We start from the raw sequence: 21,369 nt of genomic DNA on the forward strand, positions 1-21,369 counted from the left end.
TGTTGCTGCTAATTTTGTTGCTAGACTTTAAGAAGTTGTATTTTGTTTTTGGCAAATACCTGTCATCCATTTGTGTCATTTCTTATTCCTCATAGCAACAGAGAATAAGCTGAAATGCTTGGGAGGTGCCGTAATATAGCATCTCATTAATCTTTTTATTGTTGGTAGACAGTAATTGCTCCCTGCCCTATAAATTACAAAGGAAGGAAAAAGTCTATTAGATAGACAAATTCAAATGGGATTAAATGTAAACTATTATGGACACAGCAGCAGCACTTTCATTATGCCAGTTATAAACAAATTATGTGTGTTCATATGGCACACACATAATACCAGTGCACTAGACACAAGGAATCTTTGCTCAATTTTATCATTTTCCTATTCCAAACATGCATGATTCTTAAAAATGAACTAAAAAACAGGTTTGAACCTCTCCTTGTTACATAATAATTTTTCACATGGCTACCTATAGCAAAAAAGCCACCTGTTTATTCATTTCTAGCCCAAATAGTCAAGGATATGTTGCATACAGTTGAATGTTGCAAGCATATATTGCACTAAACTTGGCATGGCAAACCTATTAACCACCACAATCCCGCACAAGTCTCAACAGGGAAGCAGCAGCTAATAGCAGAGCTGAGAATGGAGACCAACCACAGTGCTCCCCTCCTCATCTCTGCTGGGGACAAGCAGGCAGGGCCTGCCCGCGGGTCCTCACTGCTCCTGGGGCCATCTCTTTGGGACGGAGGGGAGGAGGAGTGTGGCTTTTCTCAGCCTCCGCTAGCGGTAGCTGTCAGCCCCCCGAGGCCTGCAGCCCCCTCTGGGAGCAGACCCCTTTCCTCCATTCCTGCCATACCCTCAGCAGCGCAGATGAATACCTGTCATGTCCAAGGAATGAAAAACAGGATTCAGCAAAGTCTCAGGTGGGTCTGAGCAGAAACCAGTAGCTATAACTCACCTCTCTTCAAAACAGCCTGGCAGATTTTGCATTTCCTCCCACCATGATGGTCCGAACAGCTTTCAAGACTCTCGATTACAGAGATTACACTTCCAGAAACTCCAGGTTAATGACCTGAATGAGTGGCAAGTTAGGGCACAGCTTCAGGCTCTCATCCAGGCTTAATATAGACTTAATATGACCCATATTAAAGATTGATTTTCAAACAGTCTAAGCATTCGAAAGTATATTCCTATAAGAAAAATAGGTCAATATTTGATTCATTACCTAAAGGTCTCTGTCCTTTGATTCACTTCTGTTTCTGCTCTATTTTCATTCTAACATTAATTAAAAATATTTTGAAACCTCAATTATAGTTTTAAAATTGTATTGGCTTTCTTCACATGGTTCCATTTAGCATCTCAGGTATTCATCTTTGAATTCAAGAGTGTAGCACTAGACATCCAAGTTTAAAACCATAGTCATTTGATTTCACATACATATTTATATAGACTTAGAGGTCATAATTTTAACCAGCAACAGTGTATTGTCAAGTCAAGAATCACAGAGAGTTTGAATCAGGTTGGAAAGTATACTATGTAAAATGGAAAGGTAAGCCAACAGTGCAGAGGTTCAGCCTGAAGAGGTCTTAATCGTGTCTCTCATCCGCCAGCTTCAGCACTGCTCCACAGATCCCAGGGGGAACTGCCAGACACACCATCTCTGAGATTCCCATTTTCACTTGGTGAGGAAATATGGAGAACCATCTGCATTCCTAGTGTGGGACCTCAGTTCCAAACACCCAACACATATCCTGCAGCAGCTAAACTGTGCAAGTGTACACACAGCAGTAGGCACTGAAAGGAAGGTGTAAAGTGCCTCTTACTGTGCAGCTCTGCATCAGGCTGCATAAAGAGGACTTGCTGCTGCACATGCTAGGGAGGCAGGAGATGAGAAAAAGACACAGGAAGGGAAAGACAGAGTATCCTACCCCGCATACGATGCAACTCTGAAGACCTCTGATCACGTACCTCACTATAGAGAACAGGGCCCTGCTAAGCACCATCAGTTCTGAGCTGAACTTGTAATGGGAATAAGCACCTGCAAATAGTTTTTAGTTTAGATTTCATTTATGCTCAAAGGACGATCAAGCAAATGGTTCAGGTTCATTTAGGGTGACAGGAGAAAGCTATCTGAATCAATTTTCAGCTTGAATTCAACTCCCCTGATGTATACGTGCAGACACAAAGAGCAAAAGAGGTCTCAGACAAGAAACTGAACTGACCTAAAATTTTGTCCTAGGGGCTTAAGCAGTTGTTATTACTATTTCGAAAAAAAAGAAAGTGACTTCAAGTTCAGCAAGATTCTTAATACAATACTTTATTTCTCCTTTAAAATCAATGAGTCCCCTCCAAAAAACAGTGTAGTAACTACAAAGAGGTAATAAAGTAGCCTGGCTAAATTAATGAGTTACAATAATTCAGTCTTTTGTTATGGATACAGTGTGCTCTCATTATTATGAATTCATTTATCCCAGAAATACACTTAAAATGGGCTTAAAGATTAGATCTATGCAAAATCATGTTCATTAGGAACTGCTCTTTTTTAATGCAGTGCTAATTCAGATCAAAATTAGCCTTCAGCTAATTATATGTTAGTCTCTTCTTGGGTGTATCTGAATATGCAGGGAATTACAAACTGATCTCAGACCCTCTGACTGTAAACATAAATTAATTTTTTACTGTATCATCTTCTGCAAGCCTATGCCTTCTATACAGCAGCTGTGCACAAGTGTAATGGTAGAAATGTAACACCAGTGCCCTCAGAACATCCAAGGGTTAAAGAAGCAAAGAAAAGAAGAGCTTGAGAGCGCTGATAATACTGAAATAGGGATCAAAGGAGTAAAAGTAGCCCTTCAATTAGTTGTTCCCCACAACGTTTTTACTGTAGAGCCTTACACAGATAAAAAAGCTGGACAGCACGCTCTGTACCTGAACATTTCCCAGCTGCAGAAATACCTGCTCTAAACATTACTCTAGTGATTGCCATGTAATGATTCACAGTATTTAGTACATAAAACCCTCCATTCCTCAACTATGCTGAGATGACTGCTGTGTAAAGTAAAGCTGGTGATTTCAGATTTACTAAGCACTCAGATACCTGACCTCCTTTTCATTAGATCCACACTTTTTTGTTTCTATTCAGCATATTTTAATTGGACTAAAGTATGCCCAGCACTAAACTTCTTTCGGAGTCTCCCCTCTCACAAAAACAGTCTTGAAGACCTCTTATGGCCAGGCAGTTAAAGCTATGATGAAAGCTCTAAACTTCAATCTGGGATTCAGATTGGCCATATGGCATGGCTCTTAAGTTTACCGCTTGATATCACAAAAGGATCAACTAGTTGGCAGACACCAACCTGAGGAATTTCCCCAGGACAAGAAGATTTTCCCCAGTGAATCCGGAATCAGGTCAGCTCTTCAGAGACCACCAGCAGCGTCCACTCATTTTAAGCTACTGTGTGACTGAAACAGGGTCTTGGCAGAAATCATGAATGAGAATTGTTGGAGAGCTATTCTCACTTATTTCTCACCACATCTCCTTTGTCACAAGCCAGACAACTCATTCTGCTCTGCTCTCCTGGGTTTTATTTGTGAAACTCCTCAGAGGCATAGCTCAGACACTGGGCCAGTCTCTTAGGCAATATAGCCTTCAGGTTGCTTGTCATTTGCAGACTGATCCACATTTGTTGACAATGAAGGGAGTTAGAGAGGAAACAAGGCACGTATGAGTCAGAAAGTGGGTCATACAGGAAAACAGCTTGAACCTATTAATACCTAATGCTGCCATTTAATGAATAATAAAGAAGCTGGCGCTAGCCATACAGTGATGTTATAGTTCTTCTTCAAATGGCAGTTTTGGCCAGATAATTTTCCTAACTGCTTTTGAAAAAAAAAAAAGGGTACAGACAGCAATTATTATTTGCTTATATACTGATCTCTGTACTGATGCATCTCTTCCTCTGACGAGTAAGATCTTCAGTCCTTTGCTGAAACAAAACCAGCAAAATCCTTGAATACAGAATACAAGAAACTGAGAATAAAAGAAACTGAGACGTTTATCTCAAAGAGTACATGTCAGAAGGAAATTAGCAGACATGAAAAACTGGTGCATTAAATCCTTTCTCCTGTGCAGTCATCCGTTCCCTTATCTACCTATGAAACAAATGATGCAAGGGAACTGAACATGCAGTTCTATATGAGGACTGAAATGGAAATTTATTTATGCTGCATTTTTTCTGTGAAAAATATTGGGTATATGTCTTTCACAAGCCTGTATGACGGATTGGTTTTGGTCTGTTTAATATCATTCTGAGTTTCCAAAATTACACTCACTGACTGAACACCTACTCAGTATTTTGGATGTTTGCTTCATTGCTTATACATATCCTCATGTATTCTTTTTTACACAGTATTCAAGCCTGTTCTACTGTCTTATTGATTTTCCATGTGTGACTTTCAATAGCACTCTTCATTATAATAGCTGGGTAATTCACAGAGACCAATGAATGTTTTTTCATAAGGCTCCCATGTGGTAAAGCAGCAGTATCTTCATTTCATGTTAGAAAAGTAGGCAGACAGAGATAGAGATATACATACACAAATTTAGTTCTGGCACATCTCAGCTTTGGGAAGTCTGACCTTATAATCTTAATGATGTTACTTACTTATATATTCTCTATATGCATGAGAAATTACCTAGGTTTCAAAGAAAGTAAACCAGCAAAACCCAGGGGAAAGAAAAAAAAAAACCCTCACTGAATCATTCTGAGTGGCAGTCAGTGTTTCAGGAGTGATGGAAGATTACACCAAGACCATAGACCTCTGCCACTTGGGCTATTAGAGTAACTACCAACCGGGGTACTCCGTTACCTTCTGGGTGAATCAGTACCAGACAGGAATGAAATGCAGAAGTTTCACACATTTACTGGAAGGGTGTTCTGCATAGCCACAGATCCATATTCCCTTTTCTTCCTCTCAGCCTTTTCGCCTCATGCTTTGCAACGTGAGCTTGCTCTGTTTCAAGGCTGTTTATAAGCCCTGGCTCCTGTGCAAGCCTCAGGTCCTAGTATGTCTCAATTCCATTCCTTCCCTCTGTCTCAGGCTCAGTTATCTTTCAGAGTTTCTCTTTCTAGTTTACTTTCCTGGTCCATCCCAGTTTCTTCCAGGTCCTTACACCATCTCTACTTTCTCCTGCTAAATTGCTCCCTCATTTCTTTGTCTCAGTTTTTTTCTGCTGGTACACAACAGTCTGCTACAGCATCCTCACCTGACATTCAGAGTTTCTACCTTATCATTCCCACCAGATCTCTTCACTGTCCTCATCCTGTTCTTCACAGAAAGCTCCTCTATTTATGCCCCTTCCCATCCTACAAGTCCAGTTTTTGACTGCATTTAACTGCTGCGGCTTTTGCCAAACTGTTTAGACCTAACATAGTGAAGCAGGAAGACACTGAGAACGGAAGAAAAGCTGCTCTTCTCATGTTGTAGCCAAACTAATGAGATACTGGCTAGACAGATGAACTACAAGGTGAGTGGAAAATGGCTGGATTGCTTGTCTCAACAGGTGGTTATCAGCAGTACAAAGTCCAATTGCCGTTCAGCTATTAGTAGCATTCCCAGAGATCAATACTGAGGTGGATATTTTATTAACACCCGGAACAAAGGAACAAACTGCACCCTTAGCAAGTTGATGAACAATACCCAATTTGGAGGGGGAGAGTAGGGGGAAGCAGAGGGGTTGATACACTGCAGAGCCAGGCTGCAGAGATGGGCTGACAGGAACCTCATGACGTTCAACACTGCAAATTTAGAGCCCTGGATCTGGGACAGGATAACCCCTGGAGCAGAACAGCGGGGGCTAGAAAGCAGCATTGCAGAGATGCATCTGAGGGTCCTGGTGAACAACTTGAACAGGAGTCAGCAGTGTGCCCTGCCAGCAAAGAGGGTAAAACGCATACCAGGCTGTACTAATGCGAGTGTCGCATGGAGGTCAAGGACAGTGATTGTTCTCCTGCCTTTGGTACTTGTGACACTGTATCCAGTTTCGGGTTCCCGAGATCCTCACTGACGAACTTGAGCGAGACCAGTGGACAGCCCCCAAATGATGAGGAGGCTGGAGCAAATGACATATGAGGAGATGCTGAGAGAATTGAATGTGTTTAGTTTTAAAGGAGAAGGCTAAGGCAGGATTTTATTGCTATCTTCAAATGGAGTGGGAGAGTGTACAGGAGACAGAGCCAGATTCCTATTAGAGGTGCACAAGGAAAGGACGAGAAACAACTGACAGGTTGTAGCAAAGAAAATTGTGATTATGCATTAGGAAAAAGTGAACGTGAAAGTTTTTCACAGTGAAAGTGGTTAAGCATTGTAACAGGTTTTCCTGCAAGGATGTGGAATTCTTGGAGATATTCAAAACTCAGCTGAACGAGGTCCTGAGCAACTTGATCTAGCTTTGAAGTTAGCTCTGCTTTGAGCAAGGTGTTGACCAGATAATCTCCAGAGGCCTCTTCAAACTTAAATTACTTTACTCTTGCCATCTTACAGTAACCTGCCTCAGGCAAGAGTAAGAATTGCAAGGAAGGTCTTGTTCAATAGCCATATAGCTGTGCAAGCAGCCTTACACATTCTGTTAGAGAAGGGTTTTGCAATCAAGTCATTATAGAATTGCTGGCAGAGGATGGAGTGTGCATGATACAGATGAAATTTCATATAATTTAGCAATCAAATGCAAACAAATTCCCACTGTTTAAAGTAAGACCCTTCAATAGCTTGTAGCTTAAACTTAAACAGGTTCTCTGGGGAGAAACAAATAAAACATCCCTGACTTGACAGCATCTCCACACTACCAAATACCAGAGCTTTATCTATAGAACAGAAGTGTCTGGCCTGTCCAATGAAAAAGCTGCCTTTTTTTTTTTTTTTACAAAGTTATCTTTTATATATATAAATAGATACATATACATATAGCAAAAGAGCAAAATTCTCTTTCCCCTATCTCATACCCAGAAAGTTGAACTCTTTTTGTCAAAATGTTAAAAAATAATTCAACCTGAGACAACTACCCGAAAATATGAGCCAAAGCTGGACAGCACAAGTAACCAAAAAGAGAGGAACCTAGGCAGACCTAATAATAAGCTGCATTACTACAGATCCACCTATAAATAAGGTGGAGTTTTCCTCTGGGTTGTTAAAAAAATTCTCTGTAGAATTGCATTTATTTTCATCCTTTTTGTTATGTTTTCATCACTTGGATCAAGAAAAATAGTAATTGTAGCTTAACTTATTAATGTGCAACCTGCTTTTGACTTCTTAAACTGCAATATGCCTGGTATGTATTCTTAATACATGCCTGTTACAACTGTACTAGTTCTCAATTGTTGCCATTAAAACCTTCAATTATGTTATTTTATATGGGTTTCTATCTCACCATGTTTTTCCATAAACCTTTTTAGAGTGCTCACATGTTTTTAAGGTTCTGCTGAATAATCACTGAATTTGCATTCTTTTATCTAGTATCGATACCCTTATAGATGAAAATTAGGACTACATTTCTCATAGCATGACATGAAAAAGCTAGAAATATTCTTCTACCTATATATTCTAAATAATCCAAACTTTGCAAAACTATTGCAAGGTAATAAATGTGCTACAGGGGCTCATACGTTGGCAACATACACATTTTTCCTTGCTTGTATTTATCAGTTGGACTAAAAGGGGACTATCATTTTACTGCAGAATGGAGTAAACAGACAAAGCTCTTCTTCAACCTATTAGTTCCCTAAGGATATCAAGATCTGCACGCATGCTCAGCCATAGTATTCTCTGCAACTGCTAACCATTCTTTGGGTACAAGGATTCTGTGGTACATAATTTGAAACAGGGATCTCACTGTCAAATTCCAAGTGTAACCAGTAACCAAAGCAGGGAACACTAACTTTAATTAATTATCTTTGGACACAAGCTGATACAAATTACTGAGTAATAACTAGATACAGTGCTTGATTAAGATAGCTTGTAGTACAAGACAGTACGGTAAATACTTTAAATAAGAACGTTTACTAGCTTTATACCTGAAAATACAGATGACAAGATATTATACTTCATTTTAGTTTTGTCGAAGATCAGTTTTTATAGTACTAGTCTTCAACAGTAGAGTTAAAAGATGACCTTTAGAGTTAACACCTTCTAAGCTTACATCTGTACACAGAGCAACTATGGAGAAGAAAATAAACTGTAAGTGTCTAAAATTGGAATATTTGTCATGGATTTACAAATGAATAGATCTTACCTCACAAAGCTGAATTTCATTATAAGATCTAAAAATTGAAAGAAAAAAGAAAGAAAGGAAATAGAAAGAAAGCAGTAGATATATTCCAATTTTAACTGAGCTATATCTAAAGCAGGCAGTGGATGGTATCTGGAAAACACAGCATGAGTTTCCTAGTCTTGTTATTTAAGATTTGTGGCCTAAATTTTATGCTACATCTTCTTCTGCTACTTTTTCCACAGCACCTTCCCAACCATTTGCATCTACTATGAACTGAGACTTTTTACTGTGCTACAGTAAATTTTGCCTTTTCCTTTCTTCCTAGTTTAGAGACCCCATCATCTCAGAGAGTGCTCCATAATCATGGCTTAGCAGCACAAATCAATACTGAAGCACTGTAGTGAACAAAGCAGTGTGCAATTAATAAAATAATAGAGGGGGCACTGCAGCACAGACTGATAAGACACTGAAGGATCTTCAATTGAGAAAGACAGGTTTTCCTTAGGAAATCCAGCTAAAAGCAATTTCCCTAGCTGGATATGATGATTAAGATGGAAAAATGTACTCCTTACTCACACAGCTTATGAGCAGGAAGTTAAATATGTGAACGTTAAATGCAGCCAAGTGTTGCCTAGAAGTGCACTAATGTGTCATCCTCAAAGGAGGAAGAAGGGTCTCCTTTGTAGCATTCAACAGCTACTCTAGCCAGATGCTGCTGCCTGAGTCCTGGGAGGTAAGTTTTGACAGCCGGCAGTGCTTTGAAACAGCAACACATGGAAACAGAAATATATTCCATCAATATTGTCTGGCATGAACTAGGCTGTGCTCTTGAACAGCAATTGTATTCAGAAATAGAAGGGTATACATTCACTTTGTTATGCGGATAGGAATGAACCACTGTAGTCCTTGACACATTTGGTGTGTTGTAAAGCATATTCTGAGGCTAACAAAAGAGAATCCTTAAGATGCAGGATTAGTAGAACAATAGCAGGAAAAGTGCTTTAGGGAACTTTAATATCCTAAGAAAGAGAAGGATGAACAAGTTGTCCACTCAGGTGACAAGTCAAACTCACAGACTCAGCCAAGGCCCACCTACCTGAAGCATTGAACATAGTAACTGACCTCCATATCAAGGTTTTAACTGAATCTAAGCCTTTCTAATATGAACAAGACATTTCTCTAGTAGATGTCTTCTTACTTTCATGGTACAAATTGGACCAATAAAGAGTAGATATTAAGTGTGATTAAGAACAGTTACCCAAGCATTTTATCATTAGGTGCAATGATTCTGAGTGAAGGTTCTAGGTCACTGGTGTACAAGATCAGTACCGGGTGATCTTGAAAGTGGACTGGACACTGAGTGGCTCAGTGTAGTACAGTATTATTAGGGAGCTATTGGGCTAATCAAGTATTTGTTTGTTTTCATCTTCAGACCCTTGCTGGGAATCAGGAAAATTAGTAGGAATGTATACATCATCTCTTCCGCTGTTGGAAATTCTGCCCATAGAAGGTTAACTGGACACATGCAAAGCTGTTCATGGTTGGCCACCAACTACTTGCTTAGGAAGTCTTCTTAGTTACTTCAGACACTCGACCTTTACTGTTATTTTCTTTTGCTAATGGCTTCCAAACAATGAAAACAGAGGAGGCATCTTTTTCTTATTTACATAGACCCTGGTTGTTATATCATTAGTTAAGATTGCCACTATAATGGTTGGAAGACCACTGGAAATGTTATGTACATCTATCTAGTGAGATTTATGTTTAGGACATTCATATTTAACCTCCAAGCTGATTGAGGACACTGTTTCTTTAATCCAGTAAAACGTTAAAAAAAACTGCCCAGATTACTCCTGATTAATTTGTTAACAATATCTTTGTCAAGGAGGAAGTTTATTCTGCACAGTATGATTTTATTGTCTCTAATATGTAAGTAGTAGGAGATTAAACCTGGCAAGGAGTATCCCCTATTCTTAGTTTTGCACTGGAAGAAGAGAGATCTTCAGTCAGATGATATAAGAATCCTCCCAGCAACCAGAATCTGAACTTGGCAGAAAAGCAGAAATGCCTTGCCTGATGTTGCATTGATCAGTGTTCCTAATGAGCTATGGTAAATTATGAACCTTTGCAGCTCTCTGGAAAGCCCGTCCAAATAAACAGGGATAGTGTACAATCTCTGATGTGACTTGTCTCTGTTTAGCAAATTTTCCAAGCAGCCCGAGCAATGAATACAATGGTAACAGCCTTGCCTTTTTTCTGGAGGCTGTATCTGACATCCACATTAAGGATGTTCTGGACATTATCTGATTTTCTTTCACAATTCCCCTCAGAAAATGCCTAGGAGGCTGAGGTTTTCTAGGTGGAAAGGATCAGCACTAATATCAAATCAAAACTGGAAGCTGGCAAAACAGTGTGACAGTTTGCCTCCCATGCCTACAGAAGGCTAAGAAATCCAACTTGCAGGGATAGGGGAGTTGACTGTATTTTGTTATGTTTTGCATTGGATTAATTTTCCTTGAGGTACAGGCAGCTACTAACGTCTTTTGCTGAATTATGACGGCAAAGGTAAGAAAACATAATAAAATCACTGAAATATGTTTAGGGACAAATAATGATAGTATTTCTCTCATTTGCCTTTAGACTGAACGTTGTTCAGTAGTTTTACAAAAATATACAGTTGCTTCTAAATGTATATACTGGTGTGCAAACTGATCCTAAACAGAATTAATATGATCAGGATGCCCAAAGTGTTATATGATATAGCATTGATGATGATGTCAATTAGATATGAGCCTTTTTGTGACTAAATACCTGATTAGGTATTAGGCACTCAGTTGGCATTCCCTGGAGAATATCTTGTGTTCTAGATCGGAGGTCATTTCCAAATAATAATGTAGCAGTATCTACTCAACATCAGGGAGCATGCATAAGCCAGGCACAACCATAAAGAGCAACACTTTAAATGAGAACGCCGAAGGACAGCATCTCTGCTCTAATCTCAATTCTAATGTCTGAACAGATAACAGAAAATTCCCTGCAGACAGACCAGTGATTAGTTTCAGTATTTCATTGCCAACGATATCAAATTACTTAGTCCCACTTTGTTAGGAGAAGTGGATGCACTTCACGTGCAGGACTCTTCTCCTTTACATTTGTTAGGAGCTATGTCATAGCTCTGGTTGGCCTTTCTGGTTCACATAATTGTAAGTGCCGAAGTCCTGGCATTCAGTGTTCACTTTGCAACTGCTAAAGGAACTGGTGCCAGCAACTAATGCCTTCCCTATCAGAGCAGATATGGCCAGCAGTGTTTGTTGTTTCAATAGCCTCAGAGCAAGAGTGATCAAGGTCAATGACACAGAGTCAATTTCCCTGTCTTCCTCTCAAGGGACATAGTGCAGTGTCTATCTGAAGGGAGATTACAGATGTTGACTGTTTTGATTCCTTAGAAAAAGGAGACACATGAGTGGGGTTAATTTAATGTAATCTTGGACATCTCCATTTGTTATCCATTATCATTCAGGTAGGTTCCTATATTGGAATAAGCCACCTTAGTCATCTTCTATAGTACAGAAAAAGAAACTTGCACTTTTAGAGCCTGATGCACCTCACCTATTTTAACCATGTACCTTGTAAAGAGATGAAGTACATGCTTAGAGTGCCTCTTTCTCTCTGTCTCCATAAACTAAACAGAGAGTCATGAAGTGACTCACTGTGAAAGTCTGATGATGCTCTCCACATCTCATGCCATGTGAGGTGTTCTAGGTGATGATCCCCACTGCCACCTACCCACTCCTCTGGAAAGGCACAGGTGTGCAGTAGGTCCTGTGTCGTACCCAATAGCCCCATCAGACCTTACAGCCTCTCAAATGGCACCAGATGCCTCAGGAGCAGAAACCAGAATCAAGCCCTAGGTGTCTGCATTTAATCAGATGAACTCCATCCACATAGGTTCCTTGACCAAACATGGTTTTAGGCACAAGTTTTAAATCCATGTGGGGAACAATTTGGTATATAGAACACTTTCTGGGCCCATGGCTCATGCAGAAGATATTTCAACTAAAGAAGTGAAGAAAGTTTTCCTCAATAACTGATTTAAGAAGGGAGCTCAGAGAGAGCAAGTGAGATCCATCTCCCTACTTTGGCACAAAAAGTGGATAGTTGTGGAAGCATCACAGCTCCTTTACCCCTTTCTGCCACTGCCAAGCCTTATTTATGGGCATGAGGAGGCACAGAACTCATGTGCTCTTCAAAAATATGGGTTGGTACACGCACACTTGCAGTGGGATCCACACCAACATATTCTCTAAGGAGAGCTGCAAATATGGAGAATATTGGTATTTACATGACCCTCATAATTGTAATATGTAAGTACCTCAGAACATTTAACAGGTTTACCTTTAAAACACTCCCATGAGACAAGGAAATATGGAGTTACCTCTATCTTCCATTACAAACACTTACTGTAAAACTGACAGGGATATCGGGGCAAGCTCTGAAAAAATAAACACCGCGAGTGTTCAAGAAACTGTGGTCAAACTTTATACATCACTGATGCTTAGAGAGAAATTTAAAACAGATTGACACTTTAGAGAAAAACAAACAATAAAACAAAAAAATCCACTACCTAGTTATTCCCTCATGTTATGGAATACCTCACACTGTATAAAAAAATATATCCTTGAGTTTTGCATTCATTGTAACATTCTTTCAATTTTAAAATTTGGAAAAATTCTCTTTGTTTAGAACTCAATATGAGCAGCCACAAAGTTTAATAATGAACCAGATAAGGTAAAAATATATATATATATTAGATTAAGTTACTTCAATTTTCAAACTGTGATGGGCTTATGAATTACAGTAGAAGAGGGAACTGTCTACATTTGTAATCTTTCTCAATTTTAGAAAGCATTAAAAATTAAAGTTACTATCAGATTTGTTGGAACAACAGTTTTATAATAATTCAGTGTTAATTTCAATATGATAATTAGCACTACAGCTAAATAAACACTTTATTATTTAATTTATGCTCACAGCTTGAGGTACTAGTAGATACTCACAAATTAGCCACTGGAAGTGAGGAAGCAATGATTGATTTTTCATCTGGTATTTCTATTTTTACATTGATTTGCCCTGGCTCCATCATTCTCTACAGGTTAACTTCCTCATCAGGAAGCTGGTAGGTGCAGTCTGTTCTGCATGGGTTTGGGGCAAATTTGGAAGCAGCACCAAACACACACTACAGAGAACCTGAAAAACAGGCAAGATTTTACTTCAGATCTGAGAAGTGCAAACTGTGGAATAACACAGAGAATATCACACATTGGAACAACAAAAAGGATTCCTCTCTTCTTGTTTATAGGAATTTACTGAGATAAATTAGCTACTGAATGGCTTCTCTGTTTTTCTCTGAATGCACCAAAATCTGCCGAAATGCATAAGGAAATAATTTGACCAGAACTCACATATAATAGTTGAGATCAAAAGAAATCATTCAATTGTTTACACTAATATCCCAGAGCAAAGAATTTTCTGTAATAATTATCAACTACTACTCAGCACTTACTTAATTAAAATAACTACTAAAAAAGTGATAGAGAAAATAAAATATATGTAAGATTTGACGAGAATTAAAACCATAACCAGTGCTATGCCTTCTCCCCCTTACTGAAAGATACTGACACTGTGAGATAAGAAAAAGGTATTTTAGTTTGGCTCCCAGTAAGAACATGCACAAGGTCAGACGTAAAAGACAAGTTAAAGACAGCACAATTTGAATTAATTGAGCCCTTCTCTTTTCTCAGATTCTGCTGCCCCATTATTTAGAAGCTCCAGAAGGAAGGAGATGATTGGTGTATTTTTTGTATTCTTCTATTCTGCCAGATACAAAAGTCTGTATTAACTTGCAATAAGAGGCAGAAAAAGTCTTTTGAAATGGAAACATAATTTGCAAGATAATTTAAAAGAAATGAAATATAACTTCTGGATTAATACTTGGGTAGCTGTATGTCTCTATACAGAGCATGATTTTGAATACTTATTAACAAAAATCAAACCACGTTAAATTTTTTCCTCATTACATTCAGTACATTTTGAATTTAGCGAACTGAAGATTTTTAACATTTTATCCAAGTGTTAACAGAATATAATTTCAGCTCCAGCCTACAATGAATATTTATTGTTCTAGTCCCTTGTATCATTGAACACATTACTTGCATCTCAAGTCCACAGTACAACAGGATGCTGCAATGCAAATACTACACTCTTACAAGCCAAACAGCACAATTCTGTTACACAAAAAGGGTAAATAAGAATTCCGGAGCAGTCTTTATGGGTCTTAGGTTACATTATTTACTATAGCAGCAGGCAACCATATCATAAACTGATCGTGATCCATTTTAAATTTTGTTAGGGCTTTTGGGTTGCTATTTTTTGTCTTTACCACTCCTACTGCTATGTTGTTCCAGAAAGTCACTATTCTGGTAGTTAGACATCTTCTAATCTCCAGCATCAATTTATTCATTGCCAGATTGCACTGCCCCATGCTTTCCTTTCTCCCACAATCCAATTGAAACCAATGAGATCAGCCAAATGAATAAAGCAAATTGGAAATTCATGTGTTACAATATTTTCAAAAGAACTTGTTCTTAAACCCATGATTAGATATTCAAATATTTCCCAGACACTGAACACCTATTGAAATTATTTTTAAACAGCCTATTTGTGATTAGATCTGTGCCAAACTACAGGAAAAAAGAGCTAAAACTTAATGTGGTCAGGATGATAACTTTGTAAACACAGGCTTGCTGAAATGAAAACAGCAATGCTTTTATCAATTTAATTCCAACAATATTCAGCCTGTTAACACAAGATAATCGTAGCAAGTACTCAGATGCACATTTCTTATTACCATATAAAATGTGCTTTACAGAATTACAGCTGGAAGGGGTCCTTAAATCATTTCTAGAACTCTGTACACAGATAAACCACCTGCATATCCAAGATCATAAATTCACCCAATTACCCCTGCATTAAGCCCCATCAATTGTATATGCCTAGAAATATCAGAAATACCAGGAGATGGGAAATACAGCACTGCCCTTACATGTTTGCTCCAGTAGTCAAACTTCACTGTTTAAAAAAGTACGTTATTTCTATTTTGAAGTGTCTCCCTTCAATTCACTGTTTAAAAACTAAAAGGACATTATTTCCATCTTTCAGCTTTTCCTTCCAGATGATTCTTGTTGTGTTTTTTTATTCTCTTGAAGTAATAAGCCCTAACTATACAATATTCCCTGCTTGCATATTTCACTTCACAAACTCATTACTCCACTGTTTACTTATCTAAGGTCACTTACACCCTTTTCATCATAGGTTTGCACTGGACATTCATGTTAAAACTCTTGCAATCTAGCATAAAGTGTAGTTTCAGGCTAAAATCACTGATCCTCATGACTTTATGCTCTGACATGTATTCACTCTTCCTAGAGGTAATACATTTGGTTGTATAAAATGCATTTTGTTTAAATCAATTCAGTTAACAGATCATTTTGCTGGACTGTCTGGCATAACTGTTACCTGTCTTTTCACCAGTCTGTATTCTGTCTCCTCCCAAAAACTGATTAATCATTTTCAAAAAGTGCAATCATCATCTGTTTTTTTGGACCAGATTCGGCTGTTCTTACTCAGGTTGAATTAGACTCTCTTTAAGGACAGACATTACTGTTCACAGTAATATGTTATACTGCGCAAATAAGTCTGGCAGAGGCTGGCCCAAGAATAACGTGTTTTTATTTTTTTTAGCCTCATTCCATTTCTAGCAAACTCACTTGTATCTCCCAAATAAACAGAGAAACAGAGAGTTTAGATGAAAATTTATATCTAAGTGTTCACTTTGATTTCCTAGAGCCCAGTGTAAGCTGCTGATGCAAAACTATGCTACTAACAACAATGCGCAAATATTACCAGTGTGGATATTGGTGTGTTTGACTATATTTTCTTGGAAGCTATAGTTCTATCAACTTCATCCACTTCAGAAATTATGTAAATGTTTTCACAACTGACAGTAAATATTAAAACCAATGAAATCAATTCCCCCCATTCTAAGACACTGTTATCCTTCTATCCCAGGCAAAAAATGACCCATCCATTATGGGATAAAAATACAAGAAAAGAAATCCTCTATTTTGAAAAGCAGCATGCCAGATTTATGGCTAATATATATCTCCCTGCAATGATAAGTGCAAGTTATCAGGTATATAACTCTTACAGTAGCTCATGAGGGTGGTTAATGACTGAAATACTGCCACTGAGTCAGGTCCAACAGTTTGATTAGGAAGGATATTGTGCCTCCGAACTACTTCCTATATAAGCCACTTCTCACACTGTAAGGAAAGCCAGAGGAGAGAAAGCCTCCTACTACTAGCTAAGAGCTGAACAAACAACCTCTCATAGCTAGAAACATGTGGTGGCAGAAGTCTTTTTAGTATACCTTAGGCAGCAATTCTAATGCATTGCAACAGGGAGTTTCCCATTCTTTAATCAATTATGATTTCTTGGTTTCCCAGGAAACATTTATACTCATCTAATTTGTTTCTTATATGTGTACAGTTTTTAAAATTTACAGCCTGCAGTTGCAATAGCAATTTTGTTTTACTCTGCACTATTTTTTACAGTCTAGCTATCATGGATGATTCCGTCAAATTACACGGTCCTTTACACGTAACAAAAGTTTAGTGCATACATATTTCGACATTCTAATTTTCTCTGCATATCTGCTTAAAGAAAAAAGAAAAATTACCGGTAACATTTACCTGTAGAAGGCTGGGGGACCAGCTTCCCTCATTCCAAAGCTGCCCTGTTCGTTCTCAAGGTAATAGGGTACCTGTTGGCCGTGGTGATGGATGAAGGGCGAGAGCTGGGGCGCCGTCTGCAAGAATACCACGGGGCTCGGTGGGACATTGTTCAGTGAGTGAAATCCGGCCAAACTGCTGGACCCAAAGGACTCAGAAGTAGGGGCATAACTGAGAGTAGTAGAGCTGTACACGGGAGCGGTGGTAGCAAAATCGTAAGCGGCCCCTTCTGGGTAGTTGAAAACCCCTGCCTTGTTGCTCTCCACGTACATGTCGCTGAGCGGTCTCTCCAGGGGGATCTTCAGCTGAGGTCTGCCCAGCGTCTCCAGCTCTGTGCCTTGGATCTGGTGCAGCAGGGTAACTCCAGAGGTTTTGGTGTGAAGGGTCATGGTCATTGCTAATGGCAGTGAGCAAGGAGCATATCTGCTTTTATTGTCAACAGCGAGATCGGCAGCTGGCAGTCCACCTAAAAGAGAGACCAGAACCTACTCTGAGGCTCAGCAGAAATCATATTAAAGCAGCACTGCACAGGTATTCATCTACTCTCGGCAAGGAGGAGGATACAATCAAAGGCAGAGTGAGCACTGAAAACACACATTCTCTCTCTCTCTCCTTCTCTCTCTCTCTCTCTCTAACTTTTAAGTACTCATCTCCTCATCGGCGCTAATATGCATTACAAAGGTGCTGGCCACAAGCCAGGAACTCTTGCCTTGTGCTGACATTGGTTTAAACATCACTTCAGAAACAATTAGTTTTGGAGTTATACCAAATAATTGTCCCTCTGAATGTTACTTTATTCTTACTAGTCCTTTAATTTTTCACTTCAGAGTAGCCAGCGCTCCACAGCGACTAACGGAAAAGAACGCTTAAATCAAACCAGGAAGACTAGTCCAGTGGTCAGCCAGATTACTGCCTTTTATTTCCTCAGCAGGCTCCAATCTATCTGTGTTTATCTCTCCTCCTGTTTGATTCATTTTCATGTTTGCTAGAAATATGTAATGTGTACGTTGTAATGACCCTGGTTAGGACTATGCTGTAACTGAGATATGGCAGAGCAGAATGTGCGTGCACGCGCTTGTGTGTGTGTGTGTGTGTCTGTGTGTGTGTGTGTGTGTGTGTGTGTGTGTGTCTGTGTGTGTGTGTCTGTGTGTGTCTGTGTCTGTGTGTGTGTTTAACTAGCTTCAGTCAATAAAACTAGCTGGCAGAAATTAAAGGATGCATGATATCTATGTAGGAGAAAAGGCTTATAATATGCTTTCATCAGTAATAACAATTTGCAGCAACTAACCTAAGTGTAAAAACAACATTAAAAATGTGAGGAATAGCTTATAAATTTCTGTCTGCTTCTTTTGAGGCTGTGAAAGGATGAAACGAAGGATCGCACAGACTTTATCATAGTAAAACCCTAACAGAAAAAAATGCTTTGATGACACGGCATGTGAATTGAATGCAGGAATTCTTTTGCCTATTCCCATAAACAGAAGCTCACTAAACTTGAATTTTGAAATCAGACTGGAAAATCAAGTAATCTAAAATAATCAAAAGGGATCAGCTCTAAAATAAACAGAAATGTTTCTCAAAGTTATATTTAGAAAAAGAAAAAGGAGAGAGAACATAATGAAAAGGTGTGGCATGCATGCTTCATCTTGCAATCTCATTCCATATAATTTTAACTTTGCATAAACCAGTTGTCCTGAACCAACTAAGGGAAAACCTCCAAAAACTGTTTCGAGTTCTCTAGCATTATTGCTGTGGTCTGTGGTCCAGCCAGTGAAATAGGTTAATGCCAACCCTAAACACATTAATATAAGGGCTCCAGTTGGTATGGTTTGAACACTAGCAAAGCCTTTGCTATACTTAAACAACTCCACAGTTATTCAGCTCAACCTTCAAAAGACCCAAGAAACTGAAAAACTCAGTATGCAGGTCACTAATAACTTCAGGAAAACTTTACTAAAAAATGATTTTATTTTAATAACACTATATTTTTATAGCTACTAAAACAGCAAAAGTTATTTATATTTGCAAGGCTATATTGAAACAATATATATCTGTACCTCTGCATACACACAGCTAAGACAACAGCACACAAATAAATAGGTACTTGATGGATTTCCTCACCCACCACCCTCCCTACCCTGTTCAAATTTCAGATTGTAGACTTTGATCAAAGAGATAAGCCTGTTTAAATAACACTGGACTAAACATGTTCCTAGTTAAAAAAATAATAATCAGACAGTCCTACCCAGCAGTTCAGAAAGTCTTCGAAGAGTTATTCTGACAATCTGCCAGGCAGTGTGAGAGAAAAAAAACCGTGTGTGTGCATGTTTGCATAGAGTGGGTGAATGTGCATTTGCGGAGACTCACAAAACAGCAAGCGAGCATAGCTCTCAGCAGCCAGTCTGCTGGGCTACACAGGCTGAACTGAATGGCAGTTACAAGTTTAAGGTCAGTTACTCTTATGGATTTCATTTTGTGCTTCAAGAATACATGGAAAAGGCATTTTCTCATATTATACTGTATAATCTGAGAATTAATATGGATCAGTCTGCCATTATAAGAAAATGCCTGCTTCTACAGCTGCATACAGACTTTAATTTTTTATTTAAAACATTATCTGATATGTACTCTCTTTTAGAAACACTGTATTGACATGTAATAAAATGCTGCAGAATAATAGCTATGCAGAAGAGAGAAGATACAAGGGTGCACACACAGATTGGACTTCTGAGTGCATCCCGTGCAAACTCAGTGCTCCTTACATGCAATTTTTAAAAACCTGATTAACTATTTGAGGGGACTTGTGTGTTTTTAGGGAGATCAAATATTTTAAATGGACACCATATACAAACAGCATTAAAACACAGTGTAGAGTTAAGCAAAAGCAACATTATTTCTGCTCTGTACCACTTTGGTTTAACCAGAGTCCCTGGGACCAGCTTTCCACAGGCCAGTGTGGAAAGTTACAGTCCTTCCCCCCCGAAAAGGCTGATCAATAGGTAGCTGCAGTATCACTGCAGCACATAGCCTGGTACACATCTCAACAAAAAAATGTCAGTGTCACCAACAAGGTCCTGAGGGTTGGCTGGGCATCCCTATGATAGCAACCTGAAATGTTTCGGTTGATCTTTTTGAGGGAAGAGAGTGAGGGAGCAGGAAAGGGCAAGGACCAGGGATGTGAGACAAGGGGTGGTTAATCAAGCCAAATCCCAGGACAGTAAGTTTTTGACCCTGCATACTGTAGATTTTGTTTAGATATAAAAAAGGTGAGAAGTGCTAGGGGTTATCAAACTGGTCTATTTTCCTTGTCTTCTGTGATGATGACTCTCCTGCTTTCTCCAAATTAACACACAGAATTTCACCCTGCTTCAGAGATGAGATTGAATATGTCTGCTAGTGGGCTCACCCAAAAAAATGAGATCTAGGTTTCTAAAACCTGGCCTTTGTGCTTAAAGGCCAGGACTTCATCCACCACCCAGTTTAATCATTTTGATCTACTAGACATCATGTTTCTCATGTTACGAATATAATATGGAAATATGTACAGGATATAGCAATAATATTTGGTATTTTTCACCAGTAGATGCCAACATTCTTTTCAAAAACATGGCTACACTAAACCCCATTTTATGTATGCCTTTAAACATACATGGATCTGATAGAGCATCATCTGCCTCATTCACTGTGTAGCTAAGAAAAATGTGTAGTATCTTCAGAGACTAAATGAAAACAATATGCTGCAGCATCTTCATTTCCAGTGCCTGACAGAGGTGTTCAAAAATATTGAAATCTAGCTATTAAGATTTGGTAAGTTCTCCACTAATGTGTATTCAGTTGCAGCTAAGCCAGTCTATATATTTCTCTCAATTTAAAAAAAAAAAGGACCTCGTATTGTTTTTGGAGTTAAAAAGCACATACATAGCAGCAGAATGTCATCTCTCACTGCCTTCCTAACACCCTCATAAAATGTAGAGGTAAACTGGTTCTGCAGACTTCAAAGATTTGCTAAATTTGTATCAGGCATAGATTGGTTCTTTGCCACATTTGTGAAGTTTAGGAATGTACAAATAAAATCAGTGCTGGTTTTGAGTTAAAACACAGAAGAAATAGGAAGAAAAGAGGCAATGGCAATCGATGAATACTGAAAAAGAAAAGGGGACAGCCCGCTGCAACTACGTAGCACTAAGTACTTGTTGGCAGGGAAGATCAAAGCATAAATTCCTTCCTCATGCACAGTGATTTTTAGTGAGCCTG

At 38.8% G+C, this 21,369-nt stretch overlaps 1 protein-coding gene across 2 annotated transcripts in view; it reads right to left on the reverse strand.

The window, feature by feature from the left end:
* The window catches only part of ESR1 (estrogen receptor 1), a 184,934-nt gene that overhangs the window by 112,828 nt on the left and 50,737 nt on the right, over positions 1 to 21,369 (reverse strand). For both annotated transcript variants that reach the window (XM_026122228.2, XM_064509138.1), the window contains exon 2: positions 17,077 to 17,581. In XM_026122228.2, coding sequence (XP_025978013.2) covers positions 17,077 to 17,581 — 505 coding nt within the window. The remainder of the gene's footprint in view (positions 1 to 17,076; positions 17,582 to 21,369) is intronic.

Source organism: Dromaius novaehollandiae, chromosome 3 (genome assembly GCF_036370855.1).
Source record: "Dromaius novaehollandiae isolate bDroNov1 chromosome 3, bDroNov1.hap1, whole genome shotgun sequence".
Classification (NCBI taxonomy): domain Eukaryota; kingdom Metazoa; phylum Chordata; class Aves; order Casuariiformes; family Dromaiidae; genus Dromaius; species Dromaius novaehollandiae.